This window comes from Syngnathus floridae, chromosome 21, assembly GCF_059516105.1.
Source record: "Syngnathus floridae isolate MCC-2025c chromosome 21, RoL_Sflo_1.0, whole genome shotgun sequence".
NCBI lineage: Eukaryota > Metazoa > Chordata > Actinopteri > Syngnathiformes > Syngnathidae > Syngnathus > Syngnathus floridae.
The window spans coordinates 4,786,143-4,802,374 of record NC_142433.1 but is presented as its reverse complement, the minus strand read 5'-3'; the positions used below and the strand labels follow the sequence as shown (position 1 = coordinate 4,802,374).

The window sequence follows — 16,232 nt, the reverse complement described above, 5'->3', positions numbered from 1 at the left end:
AAGACCGTCTGGCACTTTTCTCCACCAGTTTGGTATGAATTCAATAAGAAGCGGCTGAGCTGTGTCTAATTGCCTGCAGAACAGCGGGAGCATTGTGAGCCGTTCACCTAAACGCTCGCCTAGCTCGCTCGCTTCCAGGTCAGCAAAGATCTGGTGTGAAAATGTCAATTATCAACTTACAGCCTGTCAGGGAGAAACGACAGGACAAAGCGGAGGTGAGGGCAAGATTGACAAATCTGACATCACGTCTTAGAGATGATGTCAGATTAGCAAGTCTTTGTTGATCCCTTTGGAAACGTATCTGCAAAACGAATTTATGATTTGTGCTCCTTGTACGCTTCCATCCACCCAAGCATCCATCACCAAATGTCCCTCCAGCTCTTTCCTCCACCAATGTTTCCTACCCCCCCTTCCCCTCTGGTGCCTGCCAGTGGGAGTGGCCTGCCCTTGATCTGCTCTCGGAACAAACAGGCTGGTAAACATCATGAAACATTTAGAGGAGGCAGAGAAGCCTTCGCTCTAATTCGCACTGGCAAAGCAGAGATGCAAAACAGACGCTGCTCCCTCAGCTCCAGAAGACAGATGGAGAAGAACCTACGAGTCTTGACCGCAACCCCTCCCCCAAAAAAACCCCAAAAATCTTCAGCCTAATTTCATAAGGATTCATAAAAAGATACCACATCAAATTTGCTCACCTGTTTCCTTCAGCAAAAAAAAAAAAACAAGCTCTCCTGAAATGTTCTCTTCAACTCAGCAGGCTGCCTCGTGCCTCATATGGAGTTATTTATATGAATTTGGATTACCACCGAGGTTGCTTAAATGGAGCAGAGCTGCTTTGGGATCTAACCTGCATGTAAACACCTTGCCGCAAATGTTCTTATCCCTGCCAAGATATTTATGTCAAAAATGTGATTTCCCAAAGAAATGTTCCTCAGCGTGTTTCCGTGAGTTAATTAGCTCCGAGGAGGTTATGTTTTTCCGTGTCGTTTGTCTGTCCTGTCAACGGGTTGATTTTGGAAGGAGGAGGGTGATGCACAGATTTAAATTGGATCTGAATATTTGCTCTTTTATTGGTCGAAAAGCCGATCGGCCTTGGCTCAAGCTTACAAATACACAATCCACGTTGTCCAAGGTTTTCTTTTCCGAGTCAATATGTTAATTACCTTGAAATAAATGTTTTCTTTGGCTTGGGTTGAATGTTGGCCAGCTGGCTGATTTTCAGCTTTTTTCGAAATATCCACTCGAATCAATAAGTCAAGGAGTTTATCTGCAGCTAATTAGGCTTGTTGCCATGATTGCTTTCATATAGAAATCTATTTTTTTCTCCCTCCCGTAGCGTCATTGATTCACAGCTATGATCATGTTTATGTTGAGTAGAAATAAAAATCCTCTCAAATGGCCAACCTCGTAAATAATAATAATAATACATTTCATTTGACAACGCCTTTCTGACATTCAAGGTCACCTTACATGGAGTAAAATAAAACAATAAAATCAGTAGATAGAACAAAATAAATAAAAATGAAAATAATAATATAAAATAAATACATAATTAATAATAATAATTATCATAATAATAATGAGATGCAGGCAGATCTAAAAATATAAGTTTTGAGCCCAAACCTAAAATTTAAAATAAAGTCAGAGTTTCTTAAGTCAGTGACAAATACAGCAAACTTCTGGTTTACTCTACAGGGACGCACTGATGGACTTGCTGACAAGATGACCGCAATGTCCAAACTTTTCTCGTCACTTAGCCTTGGCCTCCTATGGCGAGCGACACAGCGCCCCCTTCATGGGCCCCATGTAAACGGGCCATTGATTTCATGAAAGCCTCCAGCATCAATTGCAAAGGGTGCTGTGATCTCCTTGTGCACTTGGCATCCCTGTGGCAAGGCAGTTTGATTAGCCTCAAGGTGTGTTTAGGGATACCAAACTAGGATTAAAGTACTCCAGGAAGCACGCTGATTTACTTTGCAATCAATACGCTTGTAAAATTCATACAGATTGTAAGTAGGTTTTCGTTTAAGCTGAAAGGCTCGCCCCGAGCTTTGCCCCCCCTCTCCTCCCTTTCCTTATTTACTGGCAAGCTATTAGACGCCCGCTGCGAGCGGGTTAATGACAAACCTCACCGTGAAGTTCCACTAATGTGATGCAGAGCTCTGATTTTTGCTCCAATCGCTTTTGGCTCAGGCGTGCGTGTTTGCGGTTCAACGTTTCGTTTTATTCTGCTGTGTTGTGTAAGTGTTTTATGTACTGAGGGAATTAGCTCCAGAGCCACTTGAGGACACACGTTTGCTTCGTATATTCTCTTTATATTGACTTACAAAGCTCCTTGTCAAAGCAGGTTGTTCATACCCAAGCATCTTATTTTCTTGCATATTTTCTATGTGTGCTTTAGTAATCTTCTAAAGTGCATTTTTACATTTGAAAGCATTTTGCTTTTCCATGCATATGCAATTAAGGCCAAAGGAGTCACTCCTAATACTCTTCTTGTTGTCGCCAGCCTTTTGAATTAAATACATAACTTCTTGAACCCACAATGTGAGAAGGGACTTTTTAATTATCTATTTATTTATTATTTTTAATCATTACGGTTTGCCTTTCTTTCTCAACTGCAATGCTGAATATTCAATTTGCTACTAAGGCTCTGATTGGATAGTCAAGTTCTTAACATTATAACTAAATTCACTAACCTTAAAATACATTTTAAAACCTAAATAATTAAATTAATCAAATAGAAATAACATTTAAAACCTAAATAAATAAATTAATTAAATATAAATAATGTACAATATATAAAGTACAAAAATATATAAATATTAATATAATAAAATTTAAAAATATATTATTTTTTAACACATATAGACCTATATTAGGGTACCCAGCATTATGCCTACTACAAGATGGAGGAAAGAAAGAAACAGAGGCGGCGAGGAATAAAAAAATAAGAGCCAGAAACGACATCAATGCTTCCCAGCCTTGAAATGGAAAAATACTGCTACTGTATTTCCGTTCGTCTTTTGTGTCTTTCATTTTCTTATTCACATCTAGTCAGCATGTTCCATTCACCCTCCCACCTTTCAAATGTTTTCTGTGGTTGGAAAGAATGAGACTGGGGAGAAATTATTACTGTGTTTGGGAATATGGGTCAGTTGGCAAAATCAGGTCCACGTGGCCCAAGTCTACAATACGCGCTTTTTTTTGCTGTCTTTCACGCACACTAAACAATTTTCCTCCTCTTTTTACGAACGCTTTCCCTTATATTCTGCAGAACTCTATTTTTTAACACCATCTATATGTCACCACAATCAAATGAGACTTTAATAAAATAACACGCCATCTTGCCACAGCCTTAAATCCACAGTGCGTGATCTCGGCACCCTGGTGCGATTATGTTGTAACTTCGAATGCTGCTTTGCTGCAGCGGTGGGAGTCTTTCAGCTCACCGCTTGGCATTTTAACTTTATTCCGTGTCTTATTGCTGTAATAATGTCGACCAGCAAGGCGAGCAGCGGTAGACACACAAACACATTTTTATTGATGCATGTCTTGCTTACACTCAGTCAACGAGGGTTGATGGGAGAAAATTAAGTCAATTTATCGGGTGCACGTATTTTACGCTAGTGCTAATAAAAACGGAGGTCCCTGGCGTTAATTCAAGGGTAAGATGGCTTGCACCTATGTGGTTATTTAATTTATCTTCTTCATTTCTTCCTGCATTTGTTTTTTCTGCTAGCGGGTTAAGCAGATCTACTTTGTATTTCGTTGTAAGAGTACTTAGGCCTTCACAAACTAAATTACCGTATTTTCCGCACTATAAAGCGCACCGGATTATAAGGTGCACCTTCAATGAATGGTCCATTTTAAAATTTTGTCCATATGTAAAGCGCACCGGATTATAAGGCGCATAGAATAAATAACTCAACGTTGCTCAAACGTTAATGCAATCACAATATAGTAAGACTCGAAATAGTGAAAAGAGTAACAATATATCAATAACTCAATGTTGCTCAAACGTTAACATCACGCAACACACAAGATAAACACGGAAAGCTTACTTTAATAAGTTAGTCCTCATCCATGAATCCATATTGGTCCATATATAAGGCGCACTGGATTATAAGGCGCATTTTTGAGAAAATTGGAGGTTTTTAGGTGCGCCTTATAGTGCGGAAAATACGGTATTGAGATTTTGTGAAATTGTTACCATGGCAACGCAGTTTCCTATTAAAATAATTGACTTTCCACATACACCGATGAAACATGCACATCATCAGGCCTTTCAAAAAAAAAAAACTAACAGGAAGTCCGCCATTTTGTTTTTCATTCGACCCTTTTATAGAGATAAAAACCTCATCTGTCAATGTTTCCGAGTTTAAAAGCTGAAATAAATGGATGGCGTGGAGAACAACAAGCAACAAAAACTCTCTTTTTTTTTTTTTTTTAAATCTTAACACAAATCCCTTGTCAGCAAACCTTAGCAGCATTTGGCCCGCAGATAATATCCCCTGCCCTCTTTCATCGCTCCCTTGCGCTCTCATCCTTCATCCCCTTAGCGGAGCAGGAGAGCATGCAGTGGAAATAACGGAGCCAATAAAGACAATGCCAGGATCTATCCACTCCCCGCGCTTCAGATAGTTACTAAAGAAACGAGCGGGTACGGATGTTGAGTGCCGACGACACATGAGGAGGGACCCCTTGATATAATGAACGCGACACGTGGTTGGCCATGTGGCTGAGGTTAAAATGATGGAGGAGTCAACTTGGGAGGAGACAAACCAGACAGAAGAGGCGAAAAAGTTGAGAAGGATAACATTACCACTATTTTTCCCCCCCAATTTAGCTGATATGGATTATGATAGAAATTTAGAAATATATTTATCTGGTTGGATCATAGGTGTCAAACTCAAAGCCCGGGGGCTAGATATGGCCCACCCCATCATTTTATGTGGCCCGCGAGGACAACTTTGTCATTATTAAAATTACAAAATGTCTTTACAAAAATAGAGATAATGCTAGCAATTTTTATTACCATTTGTCTTTTTGAAATATTTGAACATGCTTGACAGTCATAATGGCCTTCGGAGGGAAACTATGACTACGATGCGGCCTGTGACAAAAATTTGTTTGACACCCCTAGCTTAGATCATTAACACTGATGATCCCATCAGCAAACATGTTTTGAGATATTCCTTGGCCCAATTAGGCCACGCCCACCCATCACACAGTGGGTGTGTCATGTATTATGGATCATACAGATGCATACAACTCAAAACCCAGCATGTCAGAATCTTGCAATCCCGGCAAAGAGTGAATTTCATCATGTCCAATTTTCACCACACCATGTCTCCTTCAAGCCTCTCACATCTCAGCCCACCATGGTTTTTCTTCTAAAATTATTTTCTCTTTTTCTTGATGATGTTCATGCGCCTGCATTACAAGATCTATACAAGTGTGAGGTCAAGAGAGGGCACAGGCCTGGAGGAAAGATCTTCAAAAGATTAGGGACAACCCCCCCAGCCTCCCCCCGGTGATGTCATTAAGGGATCTCCCTCTTGAGAAACTCAGACAAGAGAAACAGACGGAAGGGAGAAAAAAAAAAGAAGAGAGGCAGAGATTTGGGAATTAGCCGAGAGGGGAGGGGAAAAAAGTTGGACACCCACTCTCGCCGTGACTTTTTCTCCTCTTCCCTTTCTCAGTGGAAGACGCCTCAAGACAAAAAGTCACAAAAAGGATCAAACACTGGATTACTTTTGACGCACACCGGATCTTTACCAGCTATTATTTGTCTTCATTGCTGGATTCATGTAACGACAAGTTTGTGGAATAACTCAAAAGTTCAAGGTATGTATGGTATTAATGCGTGCGTAGAAAACGGAGCAACAATGGAGTTCTTGGGGAACTGTTTTCTTGCAGCAAGTCCAACTTCGAAGTAAAGTTTCAAGGAAAGTGCAACTAAAGTTCATAACAACTTATTTTATGGCTGACTCAGCATTTTGCAACTAATAATGTAAATTTGGAGATTTCCATAATACTGCTTTTTTATTCCTCCACATAATTTAGGGACATACCTGCTGTGCAAATCATTTTAAAAGTTGAAAGCACATGTGGGTCAGCTTTGATTGAGTCTTACAATTCTGTTTGTGGAGCTGCTGGGTAAATTGACGTGGGTGGATGCTTTTTCTCCTACTCTTTCACAAAAGCCGCATTTGATGAAGCCAAGATGCATGTGGGCTGTTGCTGACTAAGGCTTGCAAACCAGGCCATGCAAACATGGAAAAAGAGACACTCATGCTGTGGTATAGTCACACTACTCTTCCGATGGAATCCAAACTACATTGTGTAGAAAAAAAAAAAAAAAAAGTGAAGGTCACATCTGCTTTCTTCTTCAGTCAGCCTCCTCCATGTTTGCTTTTGCATCAATTTCTATGCAAAAAAAAAAAAAAATCCAGTATCTCCAGGTATCATGAGAACCTTTCTAGTCATGAATTTAAAATTACATATGTGCAGAGCAAATGTAGAAACCGCCTCCGTAGCTTCTCGCAGAAAAGTCTATTACCCGGTTGACTCATTGTTTATCCGGGTCAGTAGCGAATATATCACGAGAAATCAAAACTGACCCGACCATGCATATTATGGGCTGTGTGCCAAGCATCTTATGTCATGAGAGTATTTTTTTTTTCCTCTGCTCATACTGGAAAGTGTCTTTGGTAACTTGAGACAACGTGGAGTAGACTCCCACTGCCTGCGATTAACTGTCCAGCTTTTTTTTCTTTTTTTTTCCACTCTTCCTCTGCAACTGTTTCTCATTAGAGAATATTCAAGCACTTGGACACTACCCAGAATGTAAGACTCGTGAAAACTTGCCTCAGCTTATCCTGAGTACAGAAGACTTTAGAATATTGCCTCAGCTAGTTTCTACTGCTCCTTGTTATTATTGCTTATGAATTAACATATCATAGCTTGGAGGTATTTTTGTTTATCCATGATAGCGTTAAATCTTTTTTTTTTTTAGTGAGACCCTCAAATAAAGACGTCTTCTGAAGAACCAGCTGTAAAATATGTTACCTGACTGACAGCCACTTTAATTTTATAAATAGATTTTTTTTTTCCTCCTGCAGTGACCTAAACATTTGCTGGCTTTCTTAATGTGCTAAGGGACAGTGTGGCAGCAAAAGTCCAGTGGCCCAACTTTATCTCCTCTGGCCAGCTTTCTGGCCCTGGAAGTATGGTTAGAAAAATACATCTCATTTGCAACACATAACAAGAAGCTTTTACATTTATTTGGATTGTAGCCAGGAAATTATAGAAAAGAGCTGTTTCATATGCATCAGTCTCCAGAACATGATGCATTATGTATTGTGTGAAGTTATTTTTATGATGATTTGCTATCTGGCCGTCTATAATGGCTGCAGGTTTTTTTTTTTTTTTTCAAGTGCTCAAACAGCCATCTGAGGTTTTGATTAACCTTCTGCCCATCCAGCCGGTGGCGGAAATGTAGTTTCATGATGTTTCCCTTCACTGTTATTTTACAATAAAATTGTTTTGCACATGGCGGAAATGTGCCTGTAGAAATAAAATACGGCAAACAAACATTTTTATCAGGAATCATAAATAGAAAGCTCCTTTTTTTAACAACATACAAACAAGGCAATAAAGCACACCTGAGTTAGCAGATGTCAAAATTAAATATACAAAATGTCATCGCTAGCCGCATTGCAGTAATGCTATTCACGTGTGTGGCCTCAGGGGGCACAGAGGTCAAAGGTTATAGCTCTCGGAAGACAGTACAGGTGTGTCGACGGGAGACGTGTTGCCTTCCGGGCACGGCGGTACCTGTAAGCAGCGTTATGAGCTTTCCACATATGCTGAGGGCAAATATGGGTCAGTGGGTGATGTGTTTATGGGAGTGTGTCAACGTGGATGGATGGTGTGTTTATGTGAACGCATTGTCATGTTTATTGTCAAGAAAAAGTACTGAAGATGGTGAATATAAATTGTTTTGTCCAAATGGCATGAATGCATCTGGTTTGTGTTGAAAGCATCTGGTTTAACAATTCCAAATGTGTTTTTTGTTTTGTGATTTGACATCTGTTAGACATAGAGCGTCCCCGTAGGTCATTAAAAAGCATTAAAAAAATTGCTAAAATTCTTCTTTTCCACTTATCTCCCCTCATTTTCCAGCTAAATCGCTCGTAATTTAAAAAGAAAAACGTACTATTGTTTTCACCACTATTACCGTATTTTCCGCACTATGAGGCGCACTGGATTATAAGGGGCACCTTCAATGAATGGCCCATTTTTAAACTTTGTCCATATATAAGATATATACATTTGACCTGCGGGTCGGACTTTGGACACACCTGCTGTAGTGGCTTAATATTGGTCCATATATAAGGCGCACCTAATTATAAGGCGCACTGTCGGCTTTTGAGAAAATTGGAGGTTTTTAGGTGCGCCTTATAGTGCCGAAAATACGGTATATTATAAACATTGGAAAAATTCCATCAACACAAATCTGACTCAATATTTCACACTCCTTTGAACTAGAATAATTTTTTAAATGTCAATTTCTTCCTCTACCACCCTACAGATGCATTCTTATGGGTATTTTTGTGTTTTTATGTCACATGTGCAGTGAAAGGCCAACCAGATGGATGAGATAATGACGATAATGCGACTTGATAGACTCGCAATCCCTAATGCACAACATTCTGGCTAATTCATACGCGCCTAACAAAGGCTGCATCATAGTACATCATTAACACATTGACTGTGACCGGCTCATAAATAAACAACATCTATTCGAGTCTGACAGTGTTCGGCATCATTTTGCAACTGATGACAAAATGTTGTCAGAATACCGAGAAGAGTTTGATGTTTTTGTGTCCGCTCGTTCATCAGGTGGTGAGGCGAGCTGCGTGAAACCATGTGGCTTCTTTACTCCTGCCTGACTCTGCTGGCCATCAGCCTCGGATCATGTGAAACACTTCAAGGTGAGGCTCCGATTCTTTTTTTGGACTTGAAAAAATGATTAGATGGTTCTAATGGTTCAAACAAAGATGGCCACGCCCCTTTTTGTCAATATTGTCCAAATTTGGTAGGCCGTAGCTAGCAAACCCCTGCTACGATTCACCTCAAATTTATAATTTAATTTTGCGCCATTAAAACCGTATTTTTGGCATTATAAGGCGCACCTAAAAACCTACAATTTTCTCAAAAACCGACAGTGCTCCTTATAGTCCGGTGCGTCTTATATATGGACCAATACGGATTCGTGGATGAGGACTAATTTATTAAAGTAAGCTTTACGTGTTTATTTTGTGTGTTGTGTGATATTAACGTTTGAGCAACGTTGAGTTATTGATAAATTGTTATTGTTTGAGTGTTACTATATCGTGATTTCATTAACGTTTGAGCAACGTTGAGTTATTTATTCTATGCACCTTATTATCCGGTGCACCTTATATATGGACAACGTTTTAAAATGGGCCATTTATTGAAGGTGCGCCTTATAATCCGGTGCGCCTTATAGTGCGGAAAATACGGTAGCAACAAGTACACCAAGTTTTGTTCCAATCAAAATCAGTTTGCTTGAACCCACTGAGTCACCATGGCAAAAATATCAACTGAGGTCTCAAGCTTCTCTGCAAAGCTCATTGAAAAGACAAACTTGAACCTAAGTATTGCTTGAACAACTAGTTGAGCTTTACAATCTCTGAGGGCATTGCGGCTTCGTTATGATTATGGCTTACTTTGTTTCACTTGCTGGCTCGGAGTGGTAGAGTGGTCAGCCTGTGGCTGAAATAAGCAGTTACGTTTCTTTAAAGGAGCCCTCAATCATTCCCGCAGAGTCTTGAGTGACAGTTTTTTCTTTTTTTTAAAAAATACAATAGGCATCCGCTCTTTATACTGCAAAGCTAATGGAGCTCCATAAGAAGCTCTGAAGAGTCCCTCTTGGGAGCCCCTCATCATTGGTTAGTCAGATGAGACTGCGCCAGCTTGCAGTTCCCTCGAGTCTTTTTGCCGCAGTGGTTTGAGAGACTACGGCGAGCTACACAAAAACAACTGTTCTTCTGACTCATCCAAAATCTCAATTTACTGGTAATTTGCTGACTTTACTTCAGGGAGCAGGTTTAATTAAAAGTGGTGTTGAGAAATGGTGCCGCAGAACAGCCTCAGAGACTGGTCCACTCGGGCAAATCAAATTGCTTGGGTAAGGCGATATGTTTTTGTGCACGGCGGACTCTCGGCAATCTCAAGTTATGATTTATGTCGGAATTATGCCTTTTGTCACTGTCTAAACTGCAAAGTTGCTGCTGTGTGTGTGCCAAATATTGCAATACCAATAAAGATATAAAAGTCATGATCTTCACAAAATGCTGCATTTCCTCCCCTTATGGAGTTTTTTTTTTTTTCTTCCATTCAACAGCTGCTCCATAATGTGACTGAGTTAGGAAAAGCTGCTTATTTTATTCAGGATATTTGAAGAATGTTTAATTTCCGTGCATGAACGGGTGATGGTTTGCCTCGCCAGCATTTTTCGGATCCTTATCAGTCTTTGGCTGAATGTGAGCTCTGGACACTTTTCATTCCAATACTCATAAACATTAATGATAGTTATCCACTGGCAGTCATACATGCCCGAATGAGTCAGACGTGAGAACAATACTTTTGAATGATCTTCTCCATAATCTTCTCTCATTTTGGTTCAAGGTAATCATGGTTTAAATTCTCCATAGAATGGCTTTAAAAAAAAAAAGTCAGACCAATTCTAATCCAGTCTTTCCATTCTCCAGCGTGACCACTGACCAATACTTTGAACTTTGGATGACTTTAGTGTTCCACAGTCCCAGAAGGCTTCGTGAGAGAAAGACTTTATGCTGATCAGCAGTCTCAGTCCAATTATCTGTGAATGCCACACTGTAAAGCACATTCAATAACTTCCCTATTAAAAAGCACACCGTGAGAGCCCACTTCTGACCTCTTCTCCCTAATGAACATCGAATTACCAAGTATCGAAGGAAAGCTCAAAGAACCCAGTGGGCTTCAGTGACCCCCTGCCACAAGTAGACAGAAAAGATATGGCCACTCTTACACCTTTGCACAAACTATTTTTAGCTTTTTGACAGATATTTTCCGAGTCCAGGTGGTTGCAGTGTTGTCATAAAAATGCTTGGAATGTCTGTTTGGTTAATAAAATAAAATAAAAATAATAATAAGGAATTGTATTTATAATACACTTTAAATTTGAAAGCAAATAGAAAGTGTGAAATTATATACTATTTTTTTCATGAATACATACACAACTAAAAATAAAATAAAAATGAATTTTATTTATAATAGACTTTAAATTTGAAAGCAAATAAAAAGTGTAATTATATTCTCTTGTTTTCATGAATACATGCACAACTACAAAAGTTCTCCAGCAGAGTAAAAACTTTCTTGCGCCACTCACAAACAATTCGAACTCCGTATTTGTGTTCTTTTGTCTACTAACCTTATCGGAACATTGGCAGTGTCTGCAGTCAGCAGAAAGCGTGCTGACAAGATATTGAGAGGAGAACATGACTACTAAAGCAGAAAGTTCTAACGACCTCAAATGTTTTAAACAGCTGTGTTGTATAATTGCAAGTATTTTATTACCTGCTTTGGCAAGACTCAAGCAGAACTCTTTCAAGAAGACGGAAACAGCAGCCAAGTCTCGTCCCATCCATTTAATGCTGCATGCTGATACTTGTAAGAGGGGAGCGCCCTTCCTAATTTCCACAAATAAGCTCATCAGCGGGCAACTTGAAAGCAAAGTTATGCCGCATGCCATCTATCAATTTTCAAAGCCTATAAATAAATAGCATTCTCTTTCAATAACATTTAATATTGTTGGACAAAACCTTGTGCTTGCAAAATAATAAATCAAAACCCCAACACAAATAAGAAACTGGCAGAGAGGCGGACTTGGTCACAGGTCAAGACAAACAATTCCTACAAAATAAAAGCAGGCATGACAACATTGGAAGACCTCCCTCTCCAACCTTTCCACTTTTTAATCTATTCTTATGTGACATCTTTTTTCCACACCTCAATTTGTGCATGTAGGCAGACTTTAAATCATTGTCTTATAGCTTGGCAACGACTTGAGCAGATGCTTCAGGGCGTCAAGTTGAATAGGTGATGACTTACTCTCTTTTCCCTCACCAGCAGGCTTTTGTGTGAAATTAAATTCCTCCATCTTAATTAGGCTATAATTTCTCTCTTAATTTTAGCCCCCTGACACAACTGACATATTTGAAAGCAGCCTTAGCTTATTTGCTTATTTCACCCAAACTCTCAATTACATTCAAGTCCATTAAATTGAAGAAACAAGAAATGAAATAGGTGCATATTTATTCACAGGGCCTAATAAAGCGAGTTATTTCTTCAGGCTCCACTCTGTCTTCTTGCATTTATTAGTCCCTTCATAATAAACCACGGTCCCGGCCTTATATTTGATTTCGCATCGTAAAGAAAAACACATTAGGAAAAGAGATACTTTGAGTTCAATTTCCCCACTGAGTGGCAATTTGTTAGCAGCTTTAACTACAGGACCCCGATTCCATTTTCATTTTATTTGCACAATGTGAGCTACATTTCCCTATCAGAAGAATGACAAAAGAGATATTTTTCCCAAAATGAAAGTGGGCTCGGTATACTGCCTTGCTATGATCCCCGGCCCCAAAGAGATCAATTAACTCCACATCACAGTGATTCACAAGGTCCATGTCATTCTCTAATAGCCCTGTTTTTCCACATATCTCACATAACCTCCCACCCCGGCCCCTTTTTAGACTGTCAGGCTGAATTGACAAGCACCAGTTTTCTTCTGTTACCCCCCTCCCTTCCCTTGACAAGGTGAGAACATGTCCATCAAGCGCGGTGTGAGACAACCTGTCAAATGGAGATGTGTTCCTCACAGCTTTGACCTCATTTTATCGAGCTCAGCGTGTTTTTGGGACTTCATTTTCTCCCCCTTTAGATCTGGATCGATATTTGTATACTGTAAATCATCTTCAGGCATTCTCAAATTACATTCCTCGCCTTTATCTTATAATTTGTCTCCCCAGATGTGCAGTGTCCATCTTTAAAAGTAGAAGAATGGAAATTTCCACATTCGGATCGGGATAATATCACAGGTGATGCAACCTCACTTTAAAGTTTTTTTCCTATTTTTTTGTTGACAAAGGTCAATGTCATTCGCAGGCTTTAATCTGGTGAGGCGCTTTTCTCTTCTCAAGAATCAAGACGTCAAGAAGATCCGTAACCCTCGCGGGCCGGTCATCCTCCGCTTGGGCAAGACTGCCCTCATTCGTCCCACCGAGTAAGCAAACGAAAAAAAAATATTTTTCTTCCTCTGGCTTTATGTTTGCATGCTTTTGTTCTAAATCGCTCTCAGCAGGCCGAAATCGTACAACACATGGCACGATGTCACTCAAGCAGCTTTTTAATTCATCCGCAACAAGGCCAACTAAAGTCTGAGATGGTTTACTTTTGTATTAGAAGCTAATCGACTCACGAATGAATGACAGCCAAATAAAGCCACTTATTTCTTGGAGGTCTCATTTGTTCATTGCCAGTGAAATTGGGCATTGCGCAGCAAAACAGGATTTGATTGCTTGAGGCTATTTTTTTTTTAATGTCGCTGGAGTGAAATCAAAAGAGGGGGGGGGAGCTATTTTCTGATATTATGGCTTGCTGTCCAGATTGGAATCGAAAAATGTCACATGTAGGGGGCAAGGAAAAAAAGCCTTGACGCTAACGGATATTTTTTTTTTTAAATGCATTAGTGAGGCTAATTAGGCAGAATTATTCAATTCATTTCTAGAACTTGTACAAAAATCTCCTCACCTTTACTTTTGACTTCAATTGGCTTTTCCTTCAGTCATAAATCACTTCACAGGGTAGGAAACCAACCGCCAGCTTGGGTTAGTCAGTGTGTACGTGTGAATATTTCACAGTCGTTGCCATCTGAGTGAGCATACATTTCACCGAGGTTGTTTGTGAAGCCTTCATCGCTTGATACACCTTCATGCAATGAAGAATCGTCTGCGTGTTTAGATGCCCTTGACCAAAACGGAGAGATGCGGCTTGCTGGGCTGTATCTGCTATGAAAATGAGTGCCGAAGGGTTACGGATATTTTTTTTGTGTGCTTTGCATTGTAATGTCGGCTCCTCCCGCAAGGCATTTATGTCAATTATTTTTTTTTAGGATTCACATATGAACCTATTTATCTCCATGATGCTTTCTTGACTTAATTCAAGAGAAAAAAATATATATTTTAGTTTAACATGGAGATCCTCAAAGGAGGCTTTGACATTTTAACGGCGCGATGCTTGTGGAATAAAATTAAATGTGATCCAAACAAGAGCTGCTACGGGCAATTGTTTTTCATGCTTTGTGAACATTTTGGATCGTGTCAGGAGATAGTTGCCAAACGCTGTCAGTTCATGTCACAGGTCGTCAAATAAAAGCAGGATGTGAATTTGAGTTATCGTCACAGTTGTCTTTATTTCTTATTTAGCTTGTTTAAGGCCTCCTGGTCAATTGTAAACCTTTCACCTTAGCTTTCTTATACTACACATTCTCGTGAGAATCATTTTGAAATATTCATCCAGTCCAAACTTTGGTAGAAGTTTTAAGTTTCACAAAAAAAATTGTCCCGCGGCTAAAATTAAAAATCAGCTGCTGCCAATCTCATTTTGCCATGAGAGACTAAAGTAGCTTCTTCCTTGAATAGTAATTAAATTCCTAAATGAAAATTTCATTTTATGGGATGTCAAGGTTATGCGTTGGCGTCGCATCATCAAGCATTCCGATTTTTGTCTTTGTTGTAGCGAGGTGTTTCCTGATGGCCTTCCTGAGGAATTCACTCTGATATTCACCCTGACATTAAAGAAGGCCGCCCTGAGGGACACCACCTACCTCCTTCAGATATCTGACAAGCAGGGATACCCTCAGGTATTTTTTCTCTTCTTCGAGTACAATCTTTGTAGTCAGCCTTGCATCGACATTCCCTGGACAGCCTTACTTTCAGATTTTCCTGTCACTCTATCTGCCTTCTCCCGCATATTTTCCCTTAGCGTCCTTTCTGATACCTTTGCTAACGTTTTTTAAAAACCTCCTCGGAGTAGCTATAATCACCAGAAGCCAAATTTAAATACTCAATACGTATGATGAATGGAGGCCAGGTCCCCTCATTAGGAATGATTTATCGGCTCCACCGCTCGTGTGTGTAATTAATGTCTTCCTTTTTAAATCATCCCTGCGTGTGTGTGTGTTCTACACCTCCGTCAAGTGGTTGCCGTGTGTACATATTACTCTTTGGTGACACTGATTCCTGTCATATTCCTATTTAGTCGTCCAGCTCATGTCATTGTTTGAAGATTCATATTCTGGCTTCTATTCTGTGTTCTGAATATAGCTCTCGGTGGACCTCAACGGCCAAGATGGCACCCTGTCGTTGAGAACCAGACAGGCAGACCTCACGGGCGATCTAGCGAGCTATGTGTTTGCTAACGAGGCTGTGGAATCTCTGCTGGATTTACGCTGGCATAAGGTGGCCCTTAGCGTACAACGAGATTCCGCCTCGCTCCTGGTGGACTGCAACCATGTCGAGACGCAGACGCTCGAGTCCCGTGGGAATCTACCCATTGATGGACATACGCTTCTGGGCATTCGGGCTACGGACGCTGGGCCTGTACAGGTACGACAAGACGTTCAGTAAAAGTCTTTAAATGCTAATAGCTTCTGAAATGTCCACCATAAATATATATGGTGATCATGAACTTTATTCTAGGGATTAGTTTTCTAATAAAGTTTGATAGATTCTTAAATCCTTCGTCGAAAAGACGGCTAACTCCACCGTCATTGAAAATTTAGTGGCTTGGTGGTTCTTAGAAGAACACACCCCTTGGAAAACTCATATTTGAAGTCTTCAGACTAGCTATATGATGAGTAAGAATGAAAGAATATCATGTTTGCACTGTTCCGAGGAATCTTTCTCCCCGTGTATTTGTGAACGCATGTTCCGAAAACTCCCGGGTGCTGTTTTTGGATGAGGCAATCTTGTTCAGTCATGATTAAAAAGAAGCAGACTACCTGGGAGAATGAGCCTACTGTGAGCCAGGCCCATTACGGTTGAATAGATCCAGTAATCCCGGCATTTATATTAGTTTAAAGATCAATTAACTTCATT

General features: G+C 39.9%; 2 protein-coding genes across 8 annotated transcripts in view; one reads left to right on the top strand and one right to left on the bottom strand.

Moving 5' to 3' along the window:
• col9a2 (procollagen, type IX, alpha 2) overlaps nucleotides 1-16,232 on the bottom strand; it is a 224,811-nt gene that overhangs the window by 181,190 nt on the left and 27,389 nt on the right. The gene's annotated exons all lie outside the window — the stretch shown is intronic.
• Nucleotides 5,623-16,232, top strand: part of col16a1 (collagen, type XVI, alpha 1) — a 28,524-nt gene continuing 17,914 nt past the window's right edge. For both annotated transcript variants that reach the window (XM_088364421.1, XM_088364420.1), the window contains exons 1-6: nucleotides 5,623-5,847; nucleotides 8,908-8,999; nucleotides 13,104-13,172; nucleotides 13,240-13,357; nucleotides 14,872-14,995; nucleotides 15,459-15,740. In XM_088364421.1, the coding sequence (XP_088220547.1) occupies nucleotides 8,933-8,999; nucleotides 13,104-13,172; nucleotides 13,240-13,357; nucleotides 14,872-14,995; nucleotides 15,459-15,740 (660 nt within the window). In that variant the 5' untranslated portion in view covers nucleotides 5,623-5,847; nucleotides 8,908-8,932. The remainder of the gene's footprint in view (nucleotides 5,848-8,907; nucleotides 9,000-13,103; nucleotides 13,173-13,239; nucleotides 13,358-14,871; nucleotides 14,996-15,458; nucleotides 15,741-16,232) is intronic.